The sequence below is a fragment of the Triturus cristatus genome, chromosome 4_1, assembly GCF_964204655.1.
Source record: "Triturus cristatus chromosome 4_1, aTriCri1.1, whole genome shotgun sequence".
NCBI lineage: Eukaryota > Metazoa > Chordata > Amphibia > Caudata > Salamandridae > Triturus > Triturus cristatus.
The window spans coordinates 1,165,796,620-1,165,814,648 of NC_140585.1; the positions used below are offsets into that span (position 1 = coordinate 1,165,796,620).

The window sequence follows — 18,029 nt, forward strand, 5'->3', positions numbered from 1 at the left end:
GTTGTTGAGTCTGTCTGCTGAGCAGATCTGCTATGGTGTTTTGTACGCCTGGAACATGTTGTGCCAGGAGAAAAATGTTTTGGGGAATTGCCCATCTCCATATGCTCTGGGCTAAGCGGGAGAGCTGGGGAGAGTGTGTCCCCCCCTGTTTCTGTATATAATACATCGCAGTCATGTTGTCTGTGCGAATGAGGACTGCTTTGCCTGAAATCTGCTTTTGGAAAGATTTTAGGGCTAGAAAGATCGCCAAAAGCTCCAGATGGTTGATGTGGAGCGTTTTTTGCTGTGGCGTCCATAGACCTTGCATTGTGAGGTGTAAGAGGTGCGCTCCCCAGCCGGAGAGCGATGCGTCCGCTGTTAGAGTCACTTGGGGAACCGGGTCCAGGAACGGCCGTCCCTTGGAAAGGTTTGTGGTGTTCCACCACTGCAGAGAGTGATGTGTGCGGCCGTCCACCAACACCAGATCCGTCAGCTGACCCTGGGCCTGGTTCCACTGTTGTGCTAGGCACTCCTGAAGTGGACGCATGTGGAGTCTTGCATGGGGCACTATGAAGATGCAAGACGCCATCATCCCTATGAGCTTCATAAACACTCTTGCTGGTAGAGAGTGTTGAGGAAGGAATATTTTGCGTAAGGCTAGAATGCTTGTGATTCTGGCTGAGTTTGGATAGGCAATACCTTTTGAGGTGTCTATGGTGGCCCCGAGATATTGCTTTGTGTGAGATGGTATGAGGTGGGACTTTTGGTAGTTCACCGTGAAGCCTAGCTGATGAAGCAGTTGGATGGTGCTGTTTGTATGTTGCACGCATTGGTGGTAGGACGCGGCTTTTATGAGCCAGTCGTCTAAGTAAGGGAAGACGTGAACATGTTGACGTCTGAGGTGTGCTGCTACTACTGCTAGGCATTTGGTAAACACCCGTGGTGCAGTGGTGACCCCGAAGGGGAGAACCTTGAATTGGTAATGTTGCCCGTCCACCACGAACCTGAGGTATTTTCTGTGAGAGGGGTGTATTGGAATGTGAAAGTACGCGTCTTTCAGATCCAGTGTTGTGAGAAAGTCTCCCTGGCAGAGGAGTGGGAGGACTTGTTGTAAGGTGACCATGTGAAAGTGGTCTGAATGTATGTAGGCATTTAGAGGCCGGAGATCCAGAATGGGTCTGAGGGTCTCGTCTTTCTTTGGGATTAAGAAATATAGGGAGTAGACCCCTAGATTTCGTTGATTGCCGGGTACCTGCTCTATGGCGTGTTTCTGGAGGAGCGAGAGTACCTCTTGTTTGAGCAGTGTGGAATGCTCTTGGGACATTGGACGGTGCCTTGGTGGGATATTGGGTGGGGTAGATGTTAGCTCGAGGCAGTACCCTGACCGAATGATTTGGGTCACCCATTTGTCCGATGTTATGGACTCCCATACGTGGATAAAATATTGTAGTCTGCCCCCGACCGGAATGGTCTGGGGGGAGCGAAGGGGAGTCATTGTGCGGGTGGGGTGGCAGAACGGGTATTGTTGGTTTTGCCCCTGCCCTTATTGTTGTTGCCTCTGTAACCACCTCTTTGGTTGCCCTTTGAAAAGGTATTTTGAGGAGGGGATTTGTAGGAGGTAGAGGCATTATCAGTGGAGGAGCCTCTACCTGTGCCACGAAAGGACGAGCGTCGAAAGGAACGCTTAGAGGCTTGGGTCTGGAGCGCTCCCATAGACTTCGCTGTGTCTGTATCTTTCTTCATTTTTTCGAGCGCTTCGTCTACCTTTGGGCCAAAGAGTGTTTGCTGGTCAAAGGTGTGATTAAGTATTGATGTCTGGACCTCAGGCTTGAACCCTGATATCCTGAGCCAGGCATGGCGGCGAAGCAGGACACTGGTGTTTATGGCTCTAGAAGCAGTGTCTGCTGCATCGAGGGCACACTTAATGGAGGTGTTTGTGATTAGTTTGCCCTCCTGTATCAGGTCATGAGCTTGGCGTTTGTATTTCTCTGGAAGGTGCTGCATAAGAGCCTCTAATTCATCATAGTGTGCTCTATCATATCGCGCAAGCAGTGCTTGTGTATTTGCAATGCGCCACATGTTTGCAGCCTGGTAGGCGGTGCGTTTACCAGACGCGTCCAGAAGTTTAGATTCCTTGTCTGGTGGTGGGGCATCTCCTGAGGATTGGGAGTTAGCCCGCTTTCTAGCTGTGGAGACAACTAGGGAATCTAGAGGAGCAGGGCCCTTGATGTATGCAGGGTCTGTGGGTGCCGCCTTGTACTTCTTCTCTATTCTAGGGTTTAGTACTCTGGCTCTGACAGGGTCTTTGAATACCTCTGTAGCGTGCTTGGTGACACCCTTAAGCATGGGTAAAATAGCAGTGGAACGATCTTGTAAATCAAATGTATCCAGTAGGAAGTCTTCTTCCACTGGTTCCGTGTGCATGTCCACCCCATGGTAGTGTGCTGCTCTCTGCACTAAATGGTGAAACCCTAAAGAGTCCTCTGGAGGAGACGGCCTTGATGGGTATAGGTCGTCTTGAGGTACATTGGGTACATCAGGGTTATTATAATCCTCCCATGGATCTGGGGTCCCTGGTGGAGTGGGATCCATTGGGGCGTCCCCTGGGTCATTGTCCGGGTCCCCGTCATCCGGGTCTGGGGATGGGGCCGGATCGTAGTGAGGTAAAGGTGGAGGGGGTGGTGGTGGGAGGGGGGGTGGCAGTGGGGAGGGTACTCTAAGGGGAGAAGTAGCTGAGTCCCTCTTTTTGGGTGGAGGAGGAGGAGCCGGAGCCTCAAGGCGACGCTTCTTAGTAATCACAGTCAAAAGGCCAGTCTTTGGATCTCTGGACAAAGTCTTTTGTAAAGGGTCTGGTGTAAACAGAGCCAACGGCGCCGAGTCGTCTGTCGGCACCGGCGATTTCGGAACCGGAGGTTTCGATGTTCTGTGTACGCCCTGCTTTTTGGAGGTCTCCGTGTGTTTCGGCGTCGAATGCTGTTTCGGCGCCGGAGCGTCGGTGCCGACCGATTTCTGTTTGTGTTTGGTCGGCGCCGAGTGTCCAGGCTTCGGCACCGGTGGTTTCGGAGTCGAGCTGGATTTTGCAGGCTTCGGTGCCGAGTGGTGTTTATCGGCACCGGGCGTCGGCTGGCTCGATCCCGAGCTGCCGTGAGACTTTGAGTGCTTCGACACCGGGCCCGAAGGTGGGGTGATCGAGGCTTTGGTTTTGGTTTTGCCCAGGCCGGCAGGCGAGGGAGTAACCGGAGTCTCTTTGGTTTTCGGTGCGGGGCTGGGAGGGGGCATTGTACTCACGGCCCGCTGTCCTGGTGTTACGTCCTCCAGGTCGGAGTCGTCGGTCTCGGAAGCGCTGACGATGTCTTCTCCCAGTTCGGTGTGTGTCTGCCCCGAAGCTTCGGCGTCGTCTCCGAAGATGTCCGGTGGAACTGTCGAGGATGAGTGCGCCATGGTGCGTCGAGCCCTTCGATCTCGGATCGTTTTCTTCGATCGAAAAGACTTGCAGGCGGGGCAGTCTCGAGCCTCGTGTTCCGGAGAGAGGCAAAGGTTACACACCTGATGGAGGTCGGTGTGGGGAAATTTAGACCCACATTTTGGGCACTTTTTAAACGGAGTCCTTTCCATCGGCCGGGACCGGAGTCGCGGAGGGCCCGAAGGCCGGTGTCGATGTACGGGATGGAAAAAGTGCCGCTTCGAGAGATGAAGATGATGAAGGAACTCGAAGAATCGAGGATTTTCCGTCGAGGCTGGAACCGTAGAAGTTCGAAGCCGGAGTACGAAGTATCACATCCGAGCCCGATGGCGGAAAAAAACAATCTGAGGATGGAGCCGAAGCCCATGCGCAGTACGGACCGAAGGAGGAGTCACCAAACTCGTGACTTCCAAAGACGGTCCAAGAAGAAAAACAAACTGCAAACATCCGGGCCCAACACCAGATGGCGACCTATGCTAAGTGTACAATCTGCAGCTCATATGCCTCGAACATACCCATTTTTAAGTCAAGGGGATGCCCCCAAAAACATCCTAAAATATGGGAGAGATGGGCAGATTATAGAGGGCTTTACTTAGAACGCATTCCTCCAGCTTCAGATATCGAGGGACTGCTGCTTTGACTGTACTGTATTGGGACCTAGATCTTGCGAATAACCATCTTCATATTGGAGGGCCTAGACCTGAGTATCTCAGATTTCTTTAATTCTTCTGTAAGCTTAACATGGCATGTTTGGTTTAAAAAATTGCATACAAATATTCATATATCAAAAATGGTGTAACTTATTATGAAAATGTTATCAGTATTATTAACAATCTGTGGGTTTCCGGCCCATCTGGCGGAGCCAGATTTGTATCGGCTGTCAATAAAATATGTTGTGAAGAAAAAAAAAAAGTCGAATCTTTAACTAATTGTCTCCCACTGCAAAATAGGGTTATAACCTATTGTTTTCAGAGATCCTCACATAACAGGATATTTAAAGCATATACATATTTTAGTAAATCCAACCAACTTTTAGCATTCCCTTAATAGACAAGAATGTTGACTCACTGTTAATATTCTGGGAAAGAAACTCCTCCCTCTGCATATGCAGTGAAGCAGACCCCAGCGAAGGCGAGTCTATGATGTTACTGCTACTTCCAGTATCAACAGATCTGCTTGACTCGGTATTTGGGCCGTCATTCTCCAGGCCTTTCAATGTCACAGGTGCACCAGGAGACTGTAACATCATAGATGGCTTTTTAATTAGTGATTCCCGGTCACTAGAGTGAGCCCCTTTGCGAAATTTTTTGGTGAACGGTCTTCCTCCTTGGATGTAACTGCGGTAGGCTCCAGCCTTTTGAGGCCTGTGTTTGATCCACTCAGTCAGCGTCTCAATTGGCGAACCATTAACACACCACTCTGTCACCCCAAACTGGCGAAGGTGAGCACGGGCATGACTAGCTAGGGCTTTACGGTTCTCGAAGTAGAGGCCACAGAGCTCACAACAGGCTTCAGATGCTGAAAAAAAAAAAGTGAGGCATGAGATACAAGACAGGTTGTGCACAAGTCAACTAGAGATCAAAATTGCACTTTACTGTGAAATGCTACTGTCAAAAGGAAAATATTACTCATCCTGTAGCTATCGGTTGGTAGCTAGTCATGCTGTAGATTCACATACTCTGCATGCTCTTGCCATCTAGTGTAGGGTGCAGATGTTTGCAAGTTTTTTTCTTTCAAGACGTGTCAAGTAATGACTCATTGGGACTCAATTTCTAGCTTATGATGCACAAAGACTCCACCTCAGATTGTTGTTCTCTTTCCCAGTGGGTGAGCGATGTTGGTGGAGAGTAGTAACATAAGAGAAAACAAGCATTGTTTAATTTGAAAAGTGTAATAAAACCCAAGATCATAGTTTGCTTGGAAGAGAAGGGTGGGCACATGTGACTCTACAGCACTGCAAGCTATGTACAGGTTACAAGGTAAGTAACATTTTCCGTTCAAAGAATGTGTAGCTGTAGATACCAATGCTCTACAGAAACGGTTAAGCAGTCCCTCCTGGAAGCTGTGGTTAGCAAGCAAAGGGGAAGTCTCTCAGCTCCCTCAAGAAATCGTTTAATGAGTGGAATTGATAAGAAAATCCTGCTGTGTGAGCATTCTCCTTATGCAAGCTGCAACTTCTGGCAAATTAAGATGCACAAGCCAGCCTGCATTCAACTAGATAAACGAGGTATCTAACACTGCCGCATCATACGTGTTCATATTTCTGCAGCACATTATGTACCATTTCACTTTACGGTAGCACGGTCTAGTGGATAACCTGCACATGTGTATTCTCTGGTAGTTAAAAGTGGCTGAATTCAGCAATCACAGGAACCACAGAGTCAGGTGTAACCCTCTTGATCAGGGGTCGTAAAAAACCATTCGCATTGCGAGCAAGATTAAATCAGGATGAACTATTTTTAGCGACTAGGGAGAGCTGAAAATTCTTTAACTAAGGTGGAAGACAAACTGACTTTTTACCTCCGTCTCTGCAAGTGGAGCAAATGTGACAAAATAAATAGATTTAAAGGCATCCTCCTTGTTCATGAAGTGAAAGAGCACTAAAGATGCCTTTAAATCTTGTCTTGTCACATTTGCTGGCTTTCAGAGACAGAGGTCAAAAGTCAACTTGTCATTCTACATTTATTTTTCTGAGACAGAACTTAGAGGAGTTTGAAAAGTGAACTGTGCTACAATTGAACAGTGCAAAGCATGTGAAATAAAAGCCTGTAAGATGTCCGGCTTTTTAGGTCTCGCTGAGCACAGCGCATGTGTTGGCTCGGAGAGACATTTTGTAAGGGAATTTTCAAAGTGCTACCGCTGGCATAGAGCTACAGTGCACGAGGTGTGCACGCGAGCAAAGCAGCCATATGGCTTTACGTCGCTCTCCCTCATAGCCTCCTCTCCGCCCCCTTGCCTGCTATTTCACACCAGTTTTCTTATGCACAGAACTCCCGCTTCCCCCTCCACAGATCGCGTCGCGCAGCCAATGTTTGTTTCCTGATGGGATTCGGCCCTAGGTAGATGTGGGTCTGTGGGGAATTGCAAAGGCAATCAAGCGCTGCCTGGTTTATAAAACGAATGGCTTGCCTGTTTAAACTTTTATGAGCAGCCTGGGTTTGAGGCTCCACGCAAACTAAAAAAATAATCTACGGATAACAGGATGGGAGACGGAATCGAGATAAACAGTACAGTAAACTTGAGTGACATTTCATGGCAGGAGTCGGCAGTTGGCATGGCGAGTGTAGCTCCGCAGGGCTGATATCCCAGGACAAAGCGTGCAGTATCAGTTTAACACTTAAAGATGCCGCCGGCCAGCAGCGCGAAATCCCCAAGAACCCCCTCCACCGTTCATCTTTACCTCATTACAGCTTCTTCGGGCCAGGAGAGAGAAATCTGTTTTATGTTTGAGTTTATATCGGCGCCTATTACAGCACATCCGGTGGGCACAGAAAATCCAGGAATGTGGCAATTTTCTGGTGAGAAAAGATAGGACACGCTGCTAATGCTGGGAATGCGTGCCACATCGTTAAGCCCGGACACACACAATTCGGGCACGAATTCAAAACCTTACAGAGCCATATTCGTGACTTAGTTATTTAGAACTGTTATATTTAGTTTCATTTAATAGACTCAGGTTCCATGGTCTTGTTGCGGATTTGGCCTAGTGTACTGAGATAGCTAAGGGTATTGTGTGTGTGTGCGCGCGCGCACACACCACGTTTGGTACACTATGGTGTTTTGCAAACTGGGCAAAGCATTTAATTTGACATACTGTGCAAGCATGCTTTGGGATGTATTATGCGTGTGTGCGCACACACACCACGTCTGGTACACTATAGTGTTTTGCAAACTAAGCAAAGCACTGAATTTGACACTGTGCAAGCATGCTTTGGGATGCGTGCAGTGCTTAATTTGACCCGGTGTTTGAAGGTGGCGCCCATGGTAAGTGTTATTATGATGCAATACATGGCACTCAATGTATTGACCACCACGGAAGGCTAGGCAGGCAGGTTCAGACTCAGGGCATCAACCACCAAGCAGCTCACTGGCACGTTTTTATCTCACTGAGCCGTAATGCCAGCTTAACTGTGCCTAAGCCCACAACAGACACCATTCCCTTATTTTTCTAGCACCAAGACCCCTTTGCTAGGACGGACAAGTCCTCCCCTGGAGCCCCCGATTAGATACAAAAATGACCCATCATTTAGGTACAATGGGCTACTGAAATCCCTGGGTTCAGGCGGCAACGTCACGCTCTCCCGAATTTTGTAAAAAACAGAAACTTTTATGTTGTGTAAATTTCTAAAAGTAAAAAAACTAAACTAAAATAGGCCAAAATATATCTAAATATCAGGTTGCACCTCTTACGCAGCCCCTCTGTACTATTAAACTGCTGCAGTGTTTAATATTTGTTTAAATTAAATATACGTTTAACATCCGTAGTAAATTATTGCACCTAATGTACAGTAGGGATGGTATGAAGGATTGCTAAGAGAGCGGATGAAAGAAGTATACAAGAGTCCCATGTCAGAGACTGAGTATGCCTTTCTCGCATACTAATACAATTGTATTCCTCTTGACATTAATATAAAACTGACACTGCTGGAAACAACGGACTGTTTGTGCAGCGAGCCCATCCGGGCAGGCTTTTGTTGCACAGTTATGCGATTCACATCAATGCCTACCAGCTGACGGTATCATGCCCTCATTTTCATAGAAGGGCTCGCTACTCCCTCCTCGATATAAAGTGATTTATCACCAAGAATCAATCGTTAGCAATTAAATACACAGATGCAGATAGCCAAGGGAGATAAATTAACTAATGTGTGAACTTGGGGAACCGTTGCTACCCGTGTTGCCAACTGGGAAAAATCTTTAATTCTTTAGAAAGTAGCAACAAAAAATAAGACTTCTAGACCATCAGAGCGCTACGTGCGGCCACCTCCCAGGCGTGCGGGCATTCCTTGAGTCACAGGAGACGGCTGCGTAGCTGATGCAGGCCTTCGGATATGCCTACGGGGTGGGGTAGGTTGGACGTGGGTGGGGGCAGGCCAACCTGAAGGCTTCCACGAACTCCGATTTACGCGCCATCATTCCGCTCACACCCTTGCACCACCTCACTGACTGTCTCGGTCTTGCAGTCCTACCATCCATCACACAGCACCCCCTCTCTCTCGCTCTACCACCTCTCTCTCTTCCCTTTGCCTCTCTCTTCCCTCTCTTGTTGCAGCTCTGTCTTTTTCCTCTCCTCTACTCGTTCTTTCAAACTCTCTCTTGCCCTCGTCTTCTCCAATATTTCCAGCACATTTCTGGGCCCTCGCTCTCTTCCAACCTCTGCTCTCCCCACGCTCCTGTTTTACACTCCTCTCTTACCCCACACCATTCGTCGCCCTTTCTCTGGGTCCCCAGAGCTTGAGGTGCTTCTCTCTTATCCGTTTACCTTGCCGTGCCTTTTCCTCTTTCTCTCCACCCACTGGTCTCTTCATCCCTCCATCATTTTCTCTAACCGTCGGACCTTTTCCCTCTCTTCTGTTCAACCCTACGCCGTCCCTCCTTCCACTGTCCCCATCTCTCCTCAGCTCTCCCCTCTTTTTTCCTCTCCCTCGTCTACATCTTCCTCTTCCCACCTCATTGCCTTTCATCTCCTCATCCTCCACTCTCTCCGCCCAGACTAGCCACCTCGCCATGCTTGCACGTGCTTCTCTTGTTCTCCCACCCGTTTACCTGCAAGCGCCCCCTTCATTGTCTCCCACCCAGGTCTCTCCTCATCTCCACCCTCTCTTTTCACCTCGCATCCTCTCTCAATTTCCCACTCTTCCCAGCTCCTCACTCTCCTTTGATTCCCTCTTTCTTATCTCCATCATCTCCACACCGCACCCCCACTCCTTCTCTCCCTCATGTTTTAACATATCCCTGTTCCTCTTCCCATCTCCCCTTCACATCCTGTCAAACCCAAACCTCCTCTCCCCTTTCCAATCTCTCCTTACGTTCCAACCCTGATCCTCCTCTCTCCACTGCCTCTTTCCACCCATCTTTCTCATCCTCTTTTACCTCTCCACACCCACTTTTTCCCTCTCCCCCTTACTTCTCATCTACCCTCCCCTCATCTCCAAGGTAAACAACCTTTACAACGAAACTTTGACAACGCACTACCATTACAACAAAACTTTTACAACGAACGTGATGTAACCACGCGATGCCATTACAACGCAAGTCTTTACATCGACTTGCGCTAGATGGCGTGCTAACATTACAAATAGTGTAGTTTACTATCCCCAACACCTTCCCTACTGTTAAGTGGACTGGAGTTGGAATAGTAAATTACGCTTTTCTAATGTTAGCACGCCATCTAACGCAAGTCGATGTAAAGACTTGCGTTGTAATGGCATCGCGTGGTTACATCGCGTTAGTTGTAAAAACCGCGATGTAACTGCACGCGTTGTAAAGACACGCGTTGTTACGTCGTACATCCATCTCCAAATCCCTCTTCTCTTTTTTCTTCTCTTCACACATCCACCTCTTATGCCTGCAACCTCTTCTCCCCGCCTCATGTCATTTTCGCACCCTGCTCTCCCGTCTCTGTCCTCTCAACTTTTCTTTTCTTGTCCCCTCCACATCTTCTTTCCACCCTCTCTTCTCCTCTTTCCACCCTCTCTCTTCTCCTCTTTCCACCCCCTCCATTCATATCTCTCAATCCTCCACTCCCCATCCCACCTTCTCTCCATTCCTCTCTGTACCTCTCCCCTCACTTCTCGCAAACCCTCTACGCTCCCAGTGGTTCTGGAACAATATTCACACTTGGTTGTGCTGCCTTCAGTGTTACATCACTGATATCACAGGGATTGAAAAAAATACAAGCCTTGCACAAGGAACAAGTGCCACAAATAGCCATGCCCAGAAATTGGGTCTTAATGAATATTTGTGATTTGCACGTCACCAAGTAACGTGCTTCATTTTTTTTTTGATCTGCTTACAAACGTTTCCGTCACACTTCAGAATTTGTAAAAAACACTTTATTTGTGTTTTCCTGTTAATTTATTTTGAACAATTTGACAGTTCATTTATAGAGGTTTACATATGTTGTTTGTTAGAAGATAGCCTAGACGAACATTTGATCTCTTTCACCTCCCAAGAAAAGAGATGCACCGGGGTTATGGCAGACAAAGCACTATATGTACACTGATGTAAATGCAATAGGTTTCGCATTTAAACTTTTTTTTAGCAATTGACAAATTAAATTACAATGCATTTTATTTTTTTTACAAAATAAACAAAAAACAATGTCATTTACATTGTCAATAGCTCAAAATAATGTCTGTGCGAGACCTACTGCATTGTAAATGCTTGTTTCTAATACAACACTGAAATAGCTAAGTGAACTATTCAAACAGTTGCAATATATTTCATTATTTATGAAGACACATTTTTGCAATTCTGCTGTGAAAAAAATATTTTTATGGGCTCAAAACGAATTTTACATATTTTTGCTGCAACCCAATTTCCAAACATTGTTTATGCGCTATTATCAGTGCAACTACATGTTAGTGGGAACGTTTTGTGGCCATTTCAATGAGAAATATGCTATCTGTAAATGGAAGTACACAACCACGTCATGCTTTAGTAATATATTTACGAAAAGTGAGTTTTTAAACATGAACTAGGAATTATTACTGCTCCTGCCCAGATGACAGTGCCATTAGTGAACTAAGGGCCAGATGTCCGACCATTCCATTTTACGGGTCACAAATTGCGCCGCTTTGCGACTCGCAAAATGGAATGTACAACCCCGTCTAGATTCATATCTCACTGACAAAAACTCCACTAGTGAAATGGGTAACCTATTCTGCCCCCAACAGATGATCACTTTAAATATTCCTCCTAGAAAAAAATATGATGCACTGGAGAACTTGGACATTTGCGATTAACTCACTCCTTCTTGTAAGGTGACAAACTCTATAAATGAGGAAGTTGAGAGGCCCACATGGCAAGGTACCCACTAGAGCCAACAGTCGAAAAAACTGTAATGTAGAGTCTGGAAGCAGTAATTAGCAAGATAGGAAGGACTCGATCATCCAAAGGTAACTAGGACTAGATCAGAAGGTAATAACCTCACTTTCCTTACCTGGAATATTGCAGACTATAACATCAAAAGGGATAACGACTGGCATACAGAACTGGTGAATTCACATATTTGCATCCAAGAGACATGGCAGATATCTATCTAAATAGCTATCGCTCATTTCAAACCCCACCCCGCCCAGCAACAAGAGGCAGAGCATAGGGTGGTATTTTAACACTAGCTGCAAATACAACTTTGTTTAAAATAGTCAAATTCTGGAATAACTCAGCATATTTTCATATATTCATTGTAAAGGGTCACAAAAATAGTGACCCAATACTAATTACAATAAAAAATTTGAAAAATCAAATTTTAGTAGTAGAGGCCTTAGGCAGAACCAAGGAGGATCTTATCCATAACCACCCAAAACCATTACATGTTATATGGGTAGGTGATTTTAATGCTAATCGATGCCCCAGATAGGAGCCGCGCTTATGTGGAGTGATGGATCAAAATGGGGAAGTAATCAGTCATTTTTATCATGCAAGGCATGGTAGCTCCACAAACCATTTATTCGTCTCATATCAATTGGAAATTAGAAATGATATAAATCTATGTACAGGTGACCCGAACCCCACCTTTTGTAGGGCAGGGGCCTGTTCAGCTATTGACTATGTAATTTCCTCGGAGAGCCATGATGGGAATGCAAGCAACCTAAAGGTTAAGATGACGGGTTTTAGCGACCACAAATTATTCAAATTTAGGCACCCGTATTCCTTTAAAAAAAACAAACAAAAAAAAAAAAAAAAAAGAAACAAGCATTGGCACAGCCAATAGGTCTCGCCTTTGGGACCTTATAAGTGTTTACCCATGAAACACTTTGTTGTTGCACCAAGGATATTGTGCTGCATATCTAAATACTTATAAGGTCTCAAAGGCTAGACCTATTGGCTATGCCAATGCTGGTTATACTGTTGATTCTATGCGCCACAGCTAAGGCACTTAACATGTTGCTTATTAAAATAAAAATCGCCGAGTGCACTGCTTTTGCGGTTTATTTTGGCATATCACATCATGCAGGGAATTGCTTATGTTCTTTTATATAGTATTATTGTTGCGCTCTGTTGCCTTTTGTTCCGATCTTGCACGCGCACTATCCGCGCATTGCCAGTCCAGCCTGCCACTTCTATTTAAATCAGGTGATCCTTGTGTATAAATTACAACAAAAGCCTGGAAAATGCTAGTCCTAGCGAATCTTCCGGCCCTGCTTCTGGCTGCAACAGACAGAAAACACTTGGCAATGCCAAAGGTGAAGTTTAGACTGCACATATGCAAGGCAAACCCACCCCCCATGAAAGTCAGGTAGCTTATTAATGACGCTATACATTTTACAGTTTTATATTGTGAGAACTAGACCCAAACATATCGTAGCACTTTACGTGAGCACCAGTTTATTTGTAAGATTCGTGGTACAAAAGGAAGACTAACTTCTCCAACTCTCGCCAGACATATCGTACAAAAAACGGCAGACAGCCTATGAAACATTAGTGGATCGAAAACTATGCTTAATAAGCATTTTTACACCAGGAGTAAAGAGAACACAGAGAACGGAAGGGTGCGGGAGTAAAGACAAACAAGCACCGTGCCGGACAGAGTGCGTACACAGGCAGGAGCAGGCAAGAGAAACTCGGAAACAACTTACCACAGGCATGAAATTTCAGGGGCTCCGCTAGCGAGAGAGGCCATAAGGCGAGGAGGCACAGGCTTAATGCCAGGACAGACATCTTCAGGACAGGCAGAGCCACGCTACACGATGGCGCAGGGGCTGAGGAAGTGGAGAACGGCAGAAGTGTCATGTAACACGGCATGGCCTGGTGGAGTGGGAGGTCGGGGGAGAGCGGCTCTGCTCGTAACCGCAAGCACTAGGTCTAACTCAGTTCAGAGCGATTCCAAGAGGTCGTTTTTCCTAGAGTAACACATGCGCGCTGTATTAGGCTCGACCTAAAAAGGAATATGCTGCCTATCTTACACTGAAGCCATCCCCTTGAACTCTTAATTATATATATGTTCACATTTTTACACTGCATTTTCAAACCTCGTCAAAGTGCACCTCGTTGAATTTTTTAAGCAACTGACGGAAACAAGTTATGCCAGAGCCTTCTCACAATCCTAGAGGGAGGGACTGGATCCCGAAGGTGCAGGAAGTATTCTTGGCTTTATCAGGGTTCCATGCTTAATAACTTATCTTAAGTGCAAATCAACTCCTGTAAGAATTCAATACATATTGTACCTTTCTTAAATAACACCAGAGGAGAGCAGGGACGCTCAGAGGGGAATGAGGCTGAGGCGAAGTCATAAAACCATTCATCCTGACCAGACCCAAGATCAGCATCAAATCCACTGACCTCATGCCTTTGCTTCCTCCTTAGACAGCCCATTTGGACAGGAAGAGCCTGATACAGTTAGCTAGAGTGAAACGGACTACTGATGCCTAACATCAAGAGGCCAAGGTGGGTTGAGTGTGCTCGGGCTTAGGAGAGCAAAGCATGCATAATTAATAGAAGGGTCGAAGATACATTAACCAGGGTTTTGCAAGGCCAGTCCCATCGCTTGCTGCAGTGGGCCGATATGCCCTGGTTTAAGGTGGGCTTTGGTACCTTCTATTGAAGATATTGTAATGAAACTATAGAAAAAAAGGAAGGGTACAGGGTACTAACCACAATGGGTTAAGAGTTACTTCCCTTCGAGTAATGAGCTGAGGAAGATGACATATTTTGAACAGACTTACATGAGCACAGGTCATAGGCATTAGCTGGAGTCCGACCTACTGGTTCTGATGACTCGTGCAAGCTCTACACAGCCACAAGATGTGGTTGGGTGTTGCTGGCACACTTCTACAGCCCCTCCAGTGATCAGCTAACACCATAATGCTTCTCACACACAAGGCAGACAAAATAGATGGTGGGACATTTTTTTCTCAAAAATGAACCAAACCTTTGAATAACAACGTAGTAGACTAGCTTATTTATTTTATTGATGAATTCAGTTCTTTCTATAGCACAGACATTATCCACAAAGATGTTAGGTTAGAGAGCTTTACAGATATGCCAGAAATAGCTACCATTAATTTACTTAAAAACGAATACACAACTATGCTACTATGTACAAACCCACATTTGCACAAAGTGGCAAGCTAAGATAATAAATATGCTGACTTGTGTTTGATGAGTTAGTTATCTTCTTGAGGTCAGACTGAGTTTAAAGAAGCAAACTTATGAGTAGATTTCAGTAGAGAACGGAAAGGGGAAATGAGAAAAGGTCCCAGATAAAAACAGGAGTATAACAGTCATTAAAAGAGGATGGAGAATGAGAAGGCCAGGAAGCAGAGACCCGGATTGTTGGGAGGCTCGAGTTCCTGTATCATACCTTGCTGGGTAGAGTTAGGGTTTCATCAAAAAGTCAAACTGATAAATAAGGATCATTTTCAGGGAAGCTTTGTATTATGACAAGAAAGGATCCTTCCTTCTATATTTAGGTTGGTTTCTCGTTCTGGGAACCGATAGATCGGCTTAGCAAGACCGAAAACAAGCACTGGCAAAATCAATATGCCTTTATTTTTATTTTTTAAGAAGGTCAAGCATTCAAACCAGACAACAGCAAATGCTGTGGAGGAGCTGGAGGTGGTGGTAATGTTAATGATGATGTGACAGTAATGACAGCGGTGATAGTTATATTGGTCCAGTAGCAAAAGTGTGGGTGGGGGGAGGGCAATGCCTCACACTCTAGTCCAGACAAAAAACTAAATAGGCCACTAAAGTAAAGGACATACAAAAAATGACCTATTTCCATAAACAATGCATGCATGCATGCGATGCAGAATTGAATCTGTGATGACAGTTTCTTTTCAATGTAAAATTGGCCCCTCGTGCTGCAATGCAAGCACTTCATATGGATTGGACAGGTACGAATCGGCCAAGAGCGTGAGGTGCGAGAGTAAACTCCCACTGGATTGAGACCAAGCTGGTTATGCGTACTTTAAAGAATTAGTAACAATAGTCTACCACAGCTACATTGTTAATCCATACCTAGCAAAAACTGGCCTTACATTCAGCAAAGAGCTTAGTTTGATGATAAATGTGAAAATGAGTAAGTTTGAAAAATTCTGTCAATTAAAAGTTACAAAATAAAAAAAGCACTGGCCGCGCAGCCGTGAAATTGACACTGCTGCGTGGCCCGCGAAAGTGATCGCGATCAAAGACAGATGGCGGATGAGCGCATGCACGCTCGCGTGAACGCCAGCGCTAATCTACCAAAAGCCTGTGGTAGCACTTTGAAAAACTCTCACACTAAATTGCTCGCAAAGCAGCGCATGCGCTGGCTCAGCGAGACCTAAAAAGAATGGATTCACTTTAAGATTGGACTAAGTGGATGTAAACATCCTATAGAACAAGTTACTTACCTTCGGTAACGCTTTTTCTGGTGGATAAAGTATCTGCCTGTGGATTCCTCACCTTATGAATATCCCTTGTGCCAGCATTCCGCAGAGTTTTTTTTTAGCTCTCCACGCTGACAAGGACGTCGGCTCCACTCGCAACTCCGCATGATGTCACCAGAGCCATAAGAGAGCATTGTCGGCGCGATGACGTCAGTTCCACCCATTTTTCCGTGCCTCCGAGGCGAACAGGTGGACCAACTACAGATTCAAAGCATACACAGTACACAACATTTGAACAAATATACACAGTACAAAATCAAAGAGGAAAGCTAAAGAACGTAAGCATTTCCTATAAATGTACCAGATAGAAAGAGGATACAATGTAAAACAAGCCAAATAAGGCATCCTTAAAGGTATACAAAGGTGGACAACGGGGAGGGGGGTGGATCAGTGAGGAATCCTCAGGCAGATACTGAGTCCACCAGAAAAAGCGTTACCGAAGTTAAGTAACGTGTTCTTCTGATCGATACATCTGCCTGTGGATTCCTCACCTTATGAATAAATTCCTACAGCCGTCCTGCTCCCGGAGGAGGGTGTCCACCCTTTTCTACCAAAAAATCCTGCAAGACAAAGCGCACAAAGCGGCCCTCTCTCCTCATTTCGGAGTCCAAGCAATAATGCTTTGCAAAAGTTTGGAGGAAAGCCCCGTCGCTGCCTTACAAATATCCAGTACAGGAACACTTCTGAGCAGAGGTGGAAGACTTGGCTCTAGTAGAATGAGCTCTAATACCCTCAGGTGGTTCCTTACCAGCAAGGGCGTAGCAGATCTTGATGTACAAGATGATCCATCTGGATAGAGTGCGCTTGTGCACAGCCTTGCCTTTTGATCGACTAACGTAGCCCACAAAGAGCTGATCGTCCATACGCAAGTCCTTTGTCCTGTCCAAATAAAAGCTCACCGCTCTTTTAGGGTCCAGGCGGTGAATTCTCTCCTCCTCCTTAGAAGGGCGAGGGGGGAGGATAAAACACAGGGAGAGTTATGGACTGCCCCAGATGAAAAGGAGTAGCTACCTTAGGCAGAAAAGAAGCCCTGGTCCTGAGGACATTCCTTTCAGCATGTATGGTCAAAAACAGGAGTTTTGAACTAAGAGCTTGAAGCTCACTCACCCTCCTTGCTGAGGCAATGGCTGCCAGAAAGACTGTTTTAACAGACAAAAGCCTCAAAGGACAGGTATGTAAGGGTTCAAACGGGGAACCCATCAAAAAAGTAAAAAAACTAAATTTAGATCCCATTGGGGCATAACAAAGAGAGTAGGCGGAAAACTATTGGTAAGGCCCTTGATAAACCTCAAAACAATCAGACACCTAAATAAAGACGGCCGATGAGGTAGACACTGAAAAGCCAATAAGGCCGACAAATAGCCCTTAACCGTGGCCACGGCACAGCCCTGCTGAGCCAAGGAAAGAGCAAACTGAAGAACATTCGACAAGTGGGCCTTTAAAGGGTCAATGGATCTCTCCCCACACCAATTAAACTTAGATCATCTATAGGAATAAATAGACTTTGTGGAGCATCGTCTGGAAGATAAGATAACATCCACAACGTCCGGCGGGAGAGAGAAGGAACTCAGGTTGCCCCGTTCAATCTCCAGACATGAAGGTGCAGGCTCTGGAGGTGGGGGTGTAGAACCTGCCCCTGCGACTGTGAGAGGAGGTCTGCCCTGAGAGGGAGACGGAGCGGAGGGTGCGATGAGAGGAAGAAGATCTGTGTACCACACACTTCTTGGCCAATCCAGGCCATCAATAGGACTTGGGCCCGTCTTAGTGAATCTTCCTCAGAACCCGAGGAATCAAGTGTATGGGAGGAAACGCGTAAAGGAGCTGTGAGCTCCAATCCAATTGAAACGCGTACCCCCGCGCTCCCTGCATCGGATACTGGAAACTGCAGAACAACGGGTATTGCGCGTTCTCTTGGGTGGCAAACAGGTCCAACCGAGGAGATCCCCACATCCAGAAGATGTGAAGGACCACCTCCGGAAGAAGCCGCCATT

General features: G+C 46.1%; 1 protein-coding gene across 10 annotated transcripts in view; it reads right to left on the reverse strand.

Moving 5' to 3' along the window:
• WIZ (WIZ zinc finger) overlaps positions 1 to 18,029 on the reverse strand; it is an 869,393-nt gene that overhangs the window by 94,298 nt on the left and 757,066 nt on the right. For all 10 annotated transcript variants that reach the window (XM_085654347.1, XM_085654345.1, XM_085654350.1 and 7 more), the window contains one exon: positions 4,511 to 4,960. In XM_085654347.1, the coding sequence (XP_085510473.1) occupies positions 4,511 to 4,960 (450 nt within the window). The remainder of the gene's footprint in view (positions 1 to 4,510; positions 4,961 to 18,029) is intronic.